This window comes from Crotalus tigris, unplaced genomic scaffold (assembly GCF_016545835.1).
Source record: "Crotalus tigris isolate CLP2741 ecotype Arizona unplaced genomic scaffold, ASM1654583v1 scf7180000023713.2527936, whole genome shotgun sequence".
NCBI classification, from domain to species: Eukaryota; Metazoa; Chordata; class Lepidosauria; order Squamata; family Viperidae; genus Crotalus; species Crotalus tigris.
This window is the reverse complement of record NW_024100135.1, coordinates 495,153-508,894: the sequence shown is the minus strand read 5'-3', so window position 1 is coordinate 508,894 and position 13,742 is coordinate 495,153. Positions and strand designations below refer to the sequence as shown.

Genomic DNA, 13,742 nt, shown 5'->3' with positions numbered 1-13,742 from the left:
CTGCACCAGTTGAGTAGTCCTCGACTTACAACCGGTTGAGTAGTCCTCGACTTAGGACTGGTTGGGGGTCGCGGCATTAAAAAGGTTGAGAACCACTGGTTTAGGGACTGTGGCCTGTCCTGGTAAATGAAACTGTGAGAAATAAGAAATCTTTCCTTGAAAGAAAATAACATAGATGTATCAAATAATTTGATGTTTAGTGTGGCATTTGACTTTTCTTTGAATAGTAAGTAAGGCCTGCTTCTTATTTTTAACTTGCTTCTTATTTTTAACTGTTTTTGAACATCATTTCAGTTCTCAAATGTGGATTTGCTTATGTAGCACTGAGATATCTTTGAATATGTGCAGCTTGTTGTTTAAATACACCCACATAATTGTTTTTCCTTAAATTAATTCAGTTGATTACTAGTCCTATTCCCAGACAGGAAGAAGTACTGTTAATACTACCATAGCTAATTCTCAGTAGTTTTTTGTTCAATGACCGTTTAGAATTAAGATGGTACTGGAAAAAATGGATGCCCATGCTCAAAATTATGGTTGTTGCAGCATCCCCATAGTCATGTGACCAAAATTAGGGTGCTTGGCAGCCCACCCACACTTATGACTATAGACCTGTTGCAACTCCCCTACCCATTTATGCTCTTTTGGCTGTTCTATGCAGTGGTACTTCTCATCAAAGGTGATACTGGGGCAAGAATGGGGCTTCTGCCATTCTCCAAATAATGTATTCATTCTAGATTTCCAAAGGATTGTGAGAATGGAGTGTGTGGCCTTGGGGAGAAGGCCTGGAACTGCTAGCGTCAGCTTGCATACAGTACAGTTAGGGCATGCCTCGTTAGCAGGAGTAAAATGGCAAAGATTATCTGAGCATGGTAGAACCTGTGAAGCACAGGGCTGTGGGGGCAACTGGAACTTTGCACAATGGTGGTGGGCTGGCTGGCCATGGAGTAGGGCTTGAGGCAACATTTCTTGGTTGCAGCTGTGGTGCTGGCTTGAAGTAGAGGCCTGGAGTCAATGGTATCTGGCTGAGGCCTCCGCTTCAGTTTCATCCCTGTTGCTGATGCTGCCAGGTAGCACTGTCCAGTGTAGCTCAAAGACTATAGAGTGGGGGAGGGGAGTGGCTGAGAGAAGTTGCAATGCCCCTGTTGTCATAAGTGCTGCTGGGCCAGGTGGAGCACCTAAGGCTTCCTGGGGCACAGTAGCTTTGTCTCATGCTGCCGGGACAGGCTGAGACTTCTAGGAACAACTGCAGTTTTGCACCACATTGCAGCACCCCCTCCAACTTTTGTGTGGCTTGTGCCAGGCCTCCCATACCCCACTACTTACCTGGAACTCCCTCTGCTTAACCTGTGTTTCTCAGTTAACAACAGCAGTTGGGAATGTGGGGGTTGCAGTTGCTAAGAGATGCAGTTACATGATGTCTTGCTTTATGAGTGCATTGCTTAGTAATGAATTTCATTACTAAGTTCCAATTGTAGTCACAGGTTGAAGACTATCTGTAGGTAGCATTACTTTCAAATTGTAATAGGAAAACCTGCACTGTATTTTCTTTTTCTTTTTTTTTTTAGTTTCAAGTTTTTTATTAATTTTACAATATTACATTTACATATTTGAAAAGTAGCATGGCGGCTGAGCACAATAATTCTGTTACATCTGAATATCATCAGTACAAATCTCAAATTATTACAACAAACTAATGCCCTCTCTTTCCCCCATGATATCTACTGTCATGTTCAAACCAATACAGTTCTTATTCTATTAATCAAACAAAAAATACCTTTCTAATATTCATAAATAATCTTCAGTCTATACATATCTTAATTAATTTGACATTCCACCTTTTAGACAATAACCTAGTAAGTTTTTCTTAACTTTAATTTGCCATTGATATTTAAGTTTAACATTTAATCTTTATCATTTCCAGCTTTTAAATGATCCCAATTTCTAAGTCTCCTGTCTCACATTTGGAGCTAATAATTTTTTTTTCTTCCTTTCACTTCCTTTCTTCCTTTCCAGAAAGAGAAAAAAAAAATAAACCACCAACATTTATACCACAAACCCATATACAAATTTAATTATTAGTACTTATACCGTTAAGTTTTATTTAACCTTTGTCTCAACTCATAACAATATCTTAAATTCAAATCTTAATTATTTGTAAACATTCAGATTACATTTAATATTTGATTTTTCCAAATTTTTAATTAAACACAATTCCTTTATCCCAATTGCTCATATAGTCTAATATTTAAAATACACACCTTATATATAACTTCTACCATCTATCTTACCCATCTAATGACAATATAATATTCTTATTTCAACACATTTCTAGATTTTATATGACCAAAATTTTCTTTATCTCAAATCATGTCTTGTGTTCGGAATACATATTCTATCTATTTAGATATATTCTATTTTAGATCTCATATATAGATCAGAACCCCAATCTTTTTCAATCTTATTCTAGCTTTTTTCTTCTGCCAGGTCATTTTTCGTATTTTTGCCTTTAAATCATCAAAAAAATCTCCTTGCATTGTTGTGGCTATTGTTTGATGTTGATAAGAACATCCAGTTGATATTTTCTTAAGAGGACTAGTTGATTTAGCCGATAGTCTCTTTATTTTTCCAGTTCGATGCAGTTGTCCCAAAGTATTTATCTTCTCTTTCATCTGTTTTTCTTGTTTATCTTCAAATTCCTTCTGATTTATAAAAAACGCCCTTTCCTTGTTCTCTATTATCAATTTCTTTTTTGTGTTTTCTATTGTCTGTATTTGTTGAGTATCTAAGTCTTCTGTCATAACATTTGGTTATTTCACTTTCTCCATAGAATTCTGTATAGATAATTCTTTGATTGAAGTCATAGTTTGAGTTTTTATGTCCAGAACGTGCATATGTAGAGTTTGGATCATCACTTTTAACTTACAAAGAATTTGTTCCTGTACTTCCTCTGTAGAAGAAATCCTTTCCTGTTCTCCTTCTGTTGTAATATATTAAACTCAAGAGAAAGAAACTGACAGTCAGAAAGTCCACCAAATGTGGAGCTGAGCTGAATTTTGCAGATGGTGTTTCAAGGTTATTTTTTATCTTGTCTATTTTCAAAGCTGTCAACAAGTCTCTTAGAGAATAGCAGGTTACGTCTTAGAGTTAGTTGGATCTTTTTAGGTTTGTTTTTTTTCCCCGCTCTATTTTAAGGGGGAAAAAACCCCAAATCTTCAATAGTAATTAGAATAAAAATCAAGGAAGAAATATATATAGAGAGAGCAGAAAGTTGCAAATCTTACAATCCACCAATTTTAGAAAATAGGATTCCAATTAAGATCTCAGTATTTTTCCAACGTTTTAAACTCCCAAGTGGTTGATAGCTGCTATTTCTGGAGGGAGGGCTAAAATCCCCCTTCCCTCACCACAGGGGAGAAAGTACATTAGCAGCTTATGAAGGTAATTAAGTAGTTAGGATGTAAGAGATGCAAACCTCGCCCAGTCCTGTCCACGCTGCTTTGAAGTTGCCAGATGGTAGTGTGACTTCGGCTGTTTGCAGCCTAGGGACGAGCCATATTTCTATGGCCGGTCCTTTCGTTTGCCGGTTTGGAGGAATCGCCTGGTCTGACGGAAGAGTTGCTGCTCTCCCAGGATCCAGCGAAAGCCCCTCACTGGTCGCCTCTTTGGGGTGACTTTTGGTCCTTTTCAGGGCCCCCCAGTGATGTGAAACTGAACGGGGGAGAGAGAGCAAGTCTCCCAAGCGTCCATGGCGGCTTTGTGACGAACCGGAAGCCATATTTTCTGTAGATAGACAATTATAGCTTTTTATTTTTATAATTAACAATTAATAAAAGCTACTGTCTATATCAATTTTAATGAATCATCAGAGATGCAGGGGTGTCAAACTCGCAATGTCACATGATGTGTCGTGACGTATCGTGACTTTTTTTTTCTATTGCAGGCAATGGGGTGGGTGCGGTTTTGGCATGACGCATCCGGCCCATGGGCCAGCAGTTTAACACCCCTGACGTAATGTGAGCAATAAACCAATTGCCAATGAGTGGGCAACTTCCTCAGTATGGAAAATCACTCATTTATTTTGGACAGTACTCATCAGTACAATGAGGCAGTACTCCTATTATCTTAGGAGAAGAGTGATGAAAGTGTCTCAGGAACAGGTTACTTTCTGTGCCTCTCCTCTTCTCAGCCAGTGCTTTTGGCTGTATTAATTACTATATTTTTTGTTACATTGGTATCTTGACCTTATTTCAGAAATACTTAAGATTTTTTTTAGCCTTATAATTCTCTGGCACAGTTGACTAATCTTGTCTAGGCTTTTAAGCTAAGCAGCTTGGTGGGTTTAGTACTGTGGTAGGGATCTGTCAGTTTAGACTGGGCTGCAAATTTGAACAACACCCTCCCCCCCCCCCCAAGAAAAAAAACATTAACAAGAAAGCTATATGTTCTTGGGCATGAAATCACCAGAAATCAAGCACAACTTGGAGTTTTTTATTTTTTACATTAGGCAGATAATTTTGAATATTTGAACTGGTTTGGCTTTCCTTTTTTTCATCAAGGGTATCGTGTTACAGCATTACATTGAGGAATCTAATGTAAACGTGCTAGCTGAAATCTTGTCAGTTGTATTGCATATAGATCCTGTTGTCTATATTGGTACAACTGCTCTGTTTTCCGTAGAGCAGCTGTACCAATGCATACTTTATAGTTACTTAGAAATATGTACCAGACAAATAAAATGTACCTGTGGATGGCATTTTCCTCTCTATTGTTTTTAGTTAAAGCCTATATGGCTATCAAGAGTCGTAGTATCTTTATTTTTTTTAACTGAGAATTTTTTCATATTTCATTTTCAGTTGTTGGTTAGAAATTATTTTTAATTCTCTAAATGATTTTTTGTACAATTGTAGCATGAACATAAAATCTAGTGGATGTTTTATAGGAAGGATACTGTGATTTTTATTGCTATGTTTTATGAGTCATAGAGTTGGAAAGGATCTTAGAAGTGCTCGATACAGAATCCATTGCAACATCTCTGAGGGATTATCATTTTTAAAAATTATATATACAAGAAGAGATTATTGGTGGTGAATGCAATTACATCTAAGCCAAATAATAATATATCTAAAATAATGGGAAAAGTAATTGCCATGCTCTATATCAGTGATGGCGAACCTTTTAGAGACCGAGTGCCCAAACTGCAACCCAAAACCCACGTGCATCATTGGGTGCTGGGTGGGTGTGGCCCATTGGCTAGGTGTGGCCAATTGGGTGTGGCCCATTGGGTAGGCGTGACTGCGGTGGTAACAGCAGACTGAGTGGGACTAAAAAGTTCAATCAATCAATTCCAACTTTGCAAGAAGTTGAAATTGACTGATTGAACCTTTTTTTTTTTTTTGTACATGGTGGCGGAGGCCTAAAGCAAAAAGGTTTTATAAAACCCAGCTGAAGGCCTAGGACTGGGGTGACGGCGCACGTGCCCACAGAGAGGGCTCTGAGTGCCGCCTCTGGTACCCGTGCCATAGGTTCGCCACCACTGCTCTATATAATGATAACATTATTTATAATCTTTTTAAAAACCTGTTTACTAATATATTCTGTAGCCATTTTAGCCCATTCTTTTCAGTTAAGGGCTTACGTTTTGATGTACTTTCTTTAATTGAATCTTTCCATTCGCCCTATATGATATCCCTGAGAACAATTAATTGTATTATATGCAACTTTCAAGTGTCTTGATTCTTTACTAGATTTCTTATAATGGTCATGAACAATTTTATTTGTGCCTTCAAGTCATTGTTAACTCCTGGCAATTTCCTAGTTCCTTCAATTTTCTTGAGAAGGTTTTTTTGGAAGTGGTTTGCCATTAGCTGCTTTCTAAGGCTGAGAGAGTGACTGGCACAAGATCATCCATCTGGCTTTGTATCTTAAGGTAGGACTAGAACTCATGGTTCTCATGGTTTGTGGCCTAATGCCTTAACCACTGGCTCATATCAGTATCTCAATATCAGTTAAATATTAAACTGGATATTATTAGGCATTTTTCATTTCATACTTATTCATCTTTTACCAAAATAAGTGAAAGTAATATACATGTAAAAGGTTGATATACAAAAATATTCTTCCTCACTTTTGTTTTGAGGACTTAAGTTTTTTATCTAATGTTTTCATTTTCAACAAGTTGCCCTAACAAAATTGTGGACCTTGGAAACAAACTTTTAATTTTTTATTATCAAGGCTGAGTTTTCAACCCCTGCTGATTTTGGTAGGATAAGTTTCAACCCATAGATATTTTCCCTTGAAATAAACACTATCTTTGGCAGATGCTTCTTATTTCTCACAGCTTAGCAATCAATTAAAATATTGACACTTCAAATTATGTAATAAAACAATCAGCAAATGTTAATGATAAATGCCATTGCAGTAGATGTTTACCGGTTGCTGCTTTCATCCAGTAGTGTTGACCCCTTGGTTAACTTTATATTCTTGTATAAATGAAATTTGCTGAAAACTTCTCATTGTTAAAAGTTCCATTTTTTATTGGCATTATAATATAGATTGTATAACAATAGTGTAGCGATGTATAGTTTTCTCAGCGCTTTCCCATTAATAGCTGTTGATGTATGTTAAAAAAATTATGATCCTCTCTGTTAACTGATTATGAAACCATGTAATACAGGTTGTTGTTGGATTATGCTGAAACTTCTTGAAAAGAAGCCCTCTTTGAAAATATGTTGCTGTTGAAGCTAATAGTGTGATTCAGGTACTGTCCTTCGAAAGTACTGCATTTACAGCTTGATTTTTACGAGAGTAATTGTAGTGTTAAGACACCTGTACAGTTTTCTTAGGTTTAAAATGTCAAATCTTTCTGGATGTGATTTTAATAACAACTATATTTCTGGTGTCCTAACAATAAATATGGTGTATTTTTGTATTAGAACAAGTCAGTCTAAATGACTATCTGACCAAAATACCCAAATGTAGAACCTTAAAAATATCTGGTTAACCATACTGTTGGAAATATAATATTTGACTGGTGGACATGTGATCAGATCTAGCAGAGTTGCTGTTAAGTTTTAATCAACAAATATATTGTTTTAATTGATAAAATCCCAATATTTTGAGAGGGTTTTTTATTTTAAAAAACCAATGCTCTCTTATTCTTTAGATAGAGGGAAAGGCCGACAGAGGCAAGCTATTTTGGGAGAACATCCCTCATCATTTAGACATGATGGCTATGGTAAGTTCCTTTTTTATAAATTTCATAAAAATTATTCATAAATCACTAGGGATTTATATTGAAAACACCTGTTTGCAGTATCTGTGACTTCTACATGACAGAAATTGTTCTCACTGCTACATAGAAGGGATCATCTTTATTTTCAGGTTAAAGCAGCTGTTCAGCTTGTTACAATTCCCTGCCTTATGTTTTTATCTATAAATTACAGGTAATCCCTGAGTTACAAGTGTTCATTTAACACTCGTTTGAAGTTACATAATAAGCGCCTCCTAGTTCTTACGAGCAAGTCCCGAAATTACGAATATTGCAGCACCATGGCAATCGTTCGCCCTTACGAGTGACTGCAGTGGATTGCAATATTCACCCTGGTTATTCCCTCCCTCCCCACTCCAGCCCGGGTCTCCCTAGGCACTAGGGCAGGCCTTCAATACTCACCCTGAGAAGATCGAGATCCTTTGCTTTCTTGGCTGCTACAGGCCTTCAGTGCATTCACAGAGAATGGAGGCCTAAAGTAATCCAAGATCATGCGAGATCAGTGAGGCGAGATCTCACGCTACTGATCTCACGTAATCTCTTGGTACTTTAGGCTGGAATACTGGAATGCTGCTGTTATGTCACCCCTATTCCTTCTTTTCTTTAGACTAGCCAAATTCAAGTCCTGCAGCTGTTCTTAATATGTTTTAGTCTCCAGGCCTTTGATCGTTTTAGTGGCTCTTCTCTGAACTTTTTCCAAGATCTCAACATCTTTTTTATAGTATGGTGACCAAAATTGATTGCAGTATTCCAGGTGTAGTCTTACTAGATCTTATTAGCGGTACTAATACTTTGTGTGATCTTGATTCTATGCCTCTGTTTATATAACCCAGGGTTAGGTAAGTTCTGCCATTCCATTAGAAGTGATACTGCCAATTCTAACTTCGTTAGAAACATATCTTGAACTTAACAAGATTATTCAGTAGTATTGTTGCATATTAAAAAGGTTCTGGGAATCAAAGCCACAAGTTTTATTTTATACTATTTAAAAGTAAAGTTTTTTTAAAAAATTTAGTGGGACATTGTTCATTTAGTATTCACTCTTGAGTATTTAAAAAGTTCTAGGAATAAAATCAAAGCTGCATGTTTTGCTTTACAAATAGTCCTTGACTCCAGCAGTGGTCTGGTACTTTCATTGTTAAGCAGTTCAATTGTTAAGTGAGTTATACAGTTGTTAAGCAAATTTGGCTTCCTGCATTGACTTTATTTATTTGTTTGTTTGTTTGTTTGTTTGTTTGTTTGTAAAAATTTATTAGCCGCCCATCTTGCCACATGGTAACTCTTTTAGTTACTTTGCTTGTCTGATGTCAGCTGAGAAGGTTGCAGATGATGTGATTCCCTGATAATGCAACTGTTGTAAATGCATGCCGATTGCCAAGCACCCAGATCGGACACTGGGACAGTTGTAAATGTGATGACAGCTTCCCAGGTAAACCAGACAGGAAACATGACTAGAGGGACTAGTTCTATTTTATTGTAAGGCCACATTAACAGAATCTTGCAAATCTGAAGATACAGACTTCCTATCATCCACTTTTAAATGCTGGATTATTAGGGCAGAGAAAATTTCTTTCTCCGGCCATTAAGCTGGTAGTGGCTCTTGCTTCTCTTGTCTGATTGTTTCCTAGATAGCATCTTTTCCCTTTGTTCCCCAAGGTCATCCACACATTCCATTAGGGACTGGCCGTAAGTCACTTTTTTCAATGCCATTGCAACTTCAAATATTACTAAATGAATGGTTGTAAATCACAGACTACCTGTATACGGGTAATCCTCAACTTACAGCCATTCGTTTAGTGAATTTTTGAAGTTACAGTAGCACTGAAAAAAGTGACATGACTGGTTTTCACACTTAACAACTATTGCAGCATTCCCATGATTAAAATTTGGTCCTGGCATTTATGACAGTTGCACTGTCCTGGGGTCATGTGATCACCATTTGTAACCTTCCCACATGGCTTCCAACAAGCAGAATCTATGGGGAAGCTTTATTCGCTTAACAACCTCATGATTCACTTAACAACTGTAGTGATTTGTTTAACAACTGGCAAAAAAGGTAAAAGGGGGCACAACTCATTTAATAACTGTTTTGTTTAGTAACAGATTTTGGGTCAATTGTGGTCATAAGTTGAGGATTACTTGTACTATTAAAAACCGAATTTTATTATTTAATGAAACATCACTAAATAAGACATGTTGCTGTGATTTTGTAATGGTATATTTAATTGATCCATTGTATATTTAAATATTCTAAACTTATTAACTAGGGAGTATTTTTTTTCTTTAGGATCACATGGTCCTCTGTTACCTTTACCAAGTCGGTATAGAATGGCATCTCGGGATACTCCAGAGCTTGTTGCTTATCCACTTCCCCAAGCCTCCTCATCTTACATGCATGGAGGAAACCCCTCAGGATCTGTTGTCATGGTCAGTGGTTTGCACCAGCAAAAGATGAATTGCTCAAGAGTCTTCAACTTGTTCTGTTTATATGGAAATATTGAAAAGGTAAATTAAACGTCTAGCAATGTGATTGTAAAGCAAAAATGCATTACAATTACCCCACCAAAGCCAGAAGTGTGGCCTCTGAATACTGTTCATTAAATTGCAATTTTATTATAATATAATGGAATAATTGCATTAACACTAAAGTTGAAGCTTTTGTTTTAATTGATCTCACCCAGTTTTTTAGTGTAGCCTTCAGTTGACTACTAAAAGTTCAAATGCAGCCATTTGCCGGAAAAGGCTTGTGTATGACTTTTTAAAAGGACAGTACATTTCTTTGAAGACAAGTCATTGTTATGTATCTTCCAGCTGAAACTGAACAATGTCCTATCTTTTAAATTGAATTATTTATAATTTTAAATATTACAGGTGAAATTTATGAAGACTATTCCAGGCACTGCATTAGTGGAAATGGGTGACGAATATGCTGTTGAAAGAGCAGTCACACATCTCAATAATGTCAAATTATTTGGGAAGAGATTAAATGTTTGGTAGGTGTGCATTACAATTTTTATTTTAATATCAATACCAATTTAAGATAAATGTGTCAAGTCAATTAGATGTAGAAAATTGAATTTAGTTTGGAGAAAACCCCTTTTTGTGCATTTACAAAATGTCATTTGACTCTTCATTAATTTGCAACTCCAGAGGATCCTGGAGGAATGGATTTTCTGGATCCTTTTTAATCAGATTTCAGGCTCAGATATGGCACCGAAACTGTATAGGTTGCACTCATTGATGATCTTTGGTGGGAACGTGATGGAGGTGGTGCCTCCATCCTTGCTTTTCTTGACCTCTGTGTGGCTATTAATACCATTGTCCATGGTATCCTTCTGGGGCAATTTAAGAAATTGGGAGTGGATGGCAGTTTTGTGCTGATTCACCTCCTTCCTCCAAAGCTGGTCCCAATCAATGTTAATAAGGAGTGAGAGGTCCAGCTCACTGCCCTCATTTGTGGGATGCCACAGAGGTCAGTGCTCCTTCCATAAAAACACTGGACTATATCATCCATCACCAGATGAGGTATCATCACTATACTATGATATGCAGCTATATGTCTTCATCCTGATTGGAGTGATGCAGTGGACGTCCTGTCACAGTGGAATGTTTCACCTTTTGATATTTTATACTGTTTTTATAATTTAAAAACTTTTAAATCTTAAATTATTCTGATTTTAATGTTAATTTTATTCATTGTATTGTACACTGTCTAGAGTCCCTCTCTGAGGGGTGGTTAAAAATATGAAATATATATATATAAATAAATAGAGTAGAGTAGAGTAGAATAATGGAATGGAATGAACTGGATTAGACTAGAATAGGAATAGAAATACTTTATTTGGCCAAATGTGATTAGACACACAAGGAATTTGTCTCTGGTGCAAAAGCTCTCAATGTACATGCAAAGCAACAGAGTAATAATAATAATCATAATTTCATTGACCTTCCCCTGTAATTTGATAAAAGTATGTTTTACTACAACAATTATCTATCTGTTAAATTATATTAGACTATGATTACACTTTACAGGCTAATCAAGTAAAATTTTCTTATTTGAATGTGAAGGGAGTTTTCTTACGTCTGCATTTTAATTGCAGTGTATCCAAGCAGCATTCAGTTGTCCCTAGTCAAATATTTGAGCTGGAAGATGGGACAAGCAGTTATAAAGACTTTGCAATGAGCAAGAACAATCGTTTTACAAGTGCTGGCCAAGCATCCAAGAACATCATCCAGCCACCTTCTTGTGTATTGCATTACTATAATGTGCCCCTATGTGTGACTGAAGAGACCTTTGTAAAGGTAAGAATAGACCATGGTTTTAAAGAATAATTCAGCTACAAAATCTAATTCTTCATTAATTTATAAACAAGCAACACCAATTATTGCCTTGGTACTATGAAGCATATATACGTCATCATAGTGATTGCTGAATTATGCTTTAAATTATCAGCATAGAAATAGTCAAGCTCAGCTGATATTAAAATTCTACAACTTTTCTTTTAAGTGAAATACATTTTTTTTCAAAAAAACAAGGCAAAATAAACTTTTGTAAGGCAAAATAAACTTTTTGCTCATTGATTTATGTGTAAACATAAATGTAAAATAGGTCTACAACAGTTTGTAGCTGAAGGCAAACTTACCACCCTAATCTGTAGTGATGAAGCACTTGTCCTTCCTAGTAGTAGTAGTAGTAGTAGTAGTAGTAGTAGTAGTAGTAGTAGTAGTAACAATAATAATAATAAAGTTGGAAGGGACCTTGGAGGTCATCAAGTCCAACTCCCTGCTCAGGCAGATAACCCTATAACATTTCGGACAAATGGCTTTCCAGTTTCTTCTTAAAAACGTCCAGTGTTGGAGCATTCACCGCTTCTGGAGGCAGATTGTTCCACTGATTAATTGTTCTAACTGTCAGGAAGTTTCTCCTTAGTTCTAGGTTGCTTCTCTCCTTGATTAGTTTCCATTCGTTGCTTCTTTTTTTTATTTTTTTTTTATTAAAGAGTTTTATAAATTTTACAAAAAATAAAAAACAATACAAAAACAAAAAACAACATATACAAATAAAAAACAAACATTACCCAACAAAACCCCCCTTCCCCCACCCCTACCCAAACCCCCCCTTCCCCCCCCCAGGACCTCCCAGAGCAGAATATAGGCTTAATTAAAGAAAAAGTTAAAAAAATTTATAAAAAAAGAATATAAAATAGAAAATATATATATATATAAAGTTAAAAATTATGAAAAAACTATATAATATTTTTTATATCAAATTTAAATTGTATGAATTTTATCCATTTATCCCAAACAGCAAGAAATTTCTCTTGCGTTTGTCCCTTTAAGAAAGCCGAAATCTTTGCCATTTCCGCCAAATGAGACACTTTAAGAAACCATTCCTGCAATGTAGGCAAAGATTCCTTCTTCCAATATTGTCCTACTAACAGCCTCGCAGCTGTTATCAAGTTTAACATCAATATAACCTCCTTTGTGTCACAATCAGTAACTATACCTAACAAAAATAATTGTGGAGTAAATTTTACCCTCCTTTTAAAAATTCTCTGGATATTCCACCATATCTTAATCCAGAATGCTTTTATCTCTCTGCACGACCACCAAATATGATAATAAGTAGCATCCATACAACCACATCTCCAACATTTAGGTTGTAAGTCAGGGTACATAAAAGACATTTTTTGTGGATCAAGGTGCCATCTATAAAACATTTTATAAAAATTCTCCCTTAAGTTCTGTGCTTGTGTAAATTTGACATTTCTCACCCAAATAATTTCCCAGGTGTCCAATGGAACTGGCTCACCAAAATTCTGCGCCCATCTAATCATACAATCTTTAATTAGTTCCGTTTCTGAATCCAATTCAACTAAAACCCCATAGATCCTCTTAATGTGGGTTTGTCTTTGATCCTTCACTTGCTTAATAAGATTTTCATCTTCTCTGTAAAAACCCACCTTACAGTCCATCTTCCATCTATCTAATAATTGCCTATATTGGAACCAAGAATAAATAATATTTTCTTGTGCTAACTCTTCCCGTAATTTTAACTGCCAGTTTTGTCCATCCCATTTAAGTAACTGTCTATAGGACACCATATCCATTTTAACCCCTCTTTTTATTCCTTCTATTGCATGCCAAGGTACGGCCCATAATGGTACTTTAAAATCACTTTTGTAATATTTTCTCCAAACCCTAAGTAAAGAAATTCTTAAGATATGAGATTTAAAAGCCCAATCCATTTTTTTATTAAATATTAAATAGGCATGCCACCCAAAAAGTAAATTCCATCCCTCTAAGTGAAGTATATCAGAATTTGTCAAATTTACCCAGTCACTAACTAATGTTAAAACCACCGCATCATAATATAATTTCAAATTCGGCACCTTGAGTCCTCCCCTCTCACGGAAATCTTGCATAATTTTAAATTTAACCCTTGGCTTTTTCCCTGCCCAAATAAATTTAT

At 36.0% G+C, this 13,742-nt stretch overlaps 1 protein-coding gene across 1 annotated transcript in view; it reads left to right on the top strand.

Annotated features, from left to right (window-relative positions):
• Window positions 1-13,742, top strand: part of HNRNPLL (heterogeneous nuclear ribonucleoprotein L like) — a 34,818-nt gene that overhangs the window by 11,324 nt on the left and 9,752 nt on the right. Inside the window, exons 7-10 of the mRNA XM_039320886.1 lie at window positions 7,166-7,237; window positions 9,558-9,775; window positions 10,142-10,263; window positions 11,371-11,572. Coding sequence (XP_039176820.1) covers window positions 7,166-7,237; window positions 9,558-9,775; window positions 10,142-10,263; window positions 11,371-11,572 — 614 coding nt within the window. The remainder of the gene's footprint in view (window positions 1-7,165; window positions 7,238-9,557; window positions 9,776-10,141; window positions 10,264-11,370; window positions 11,573-13,742) is intronic.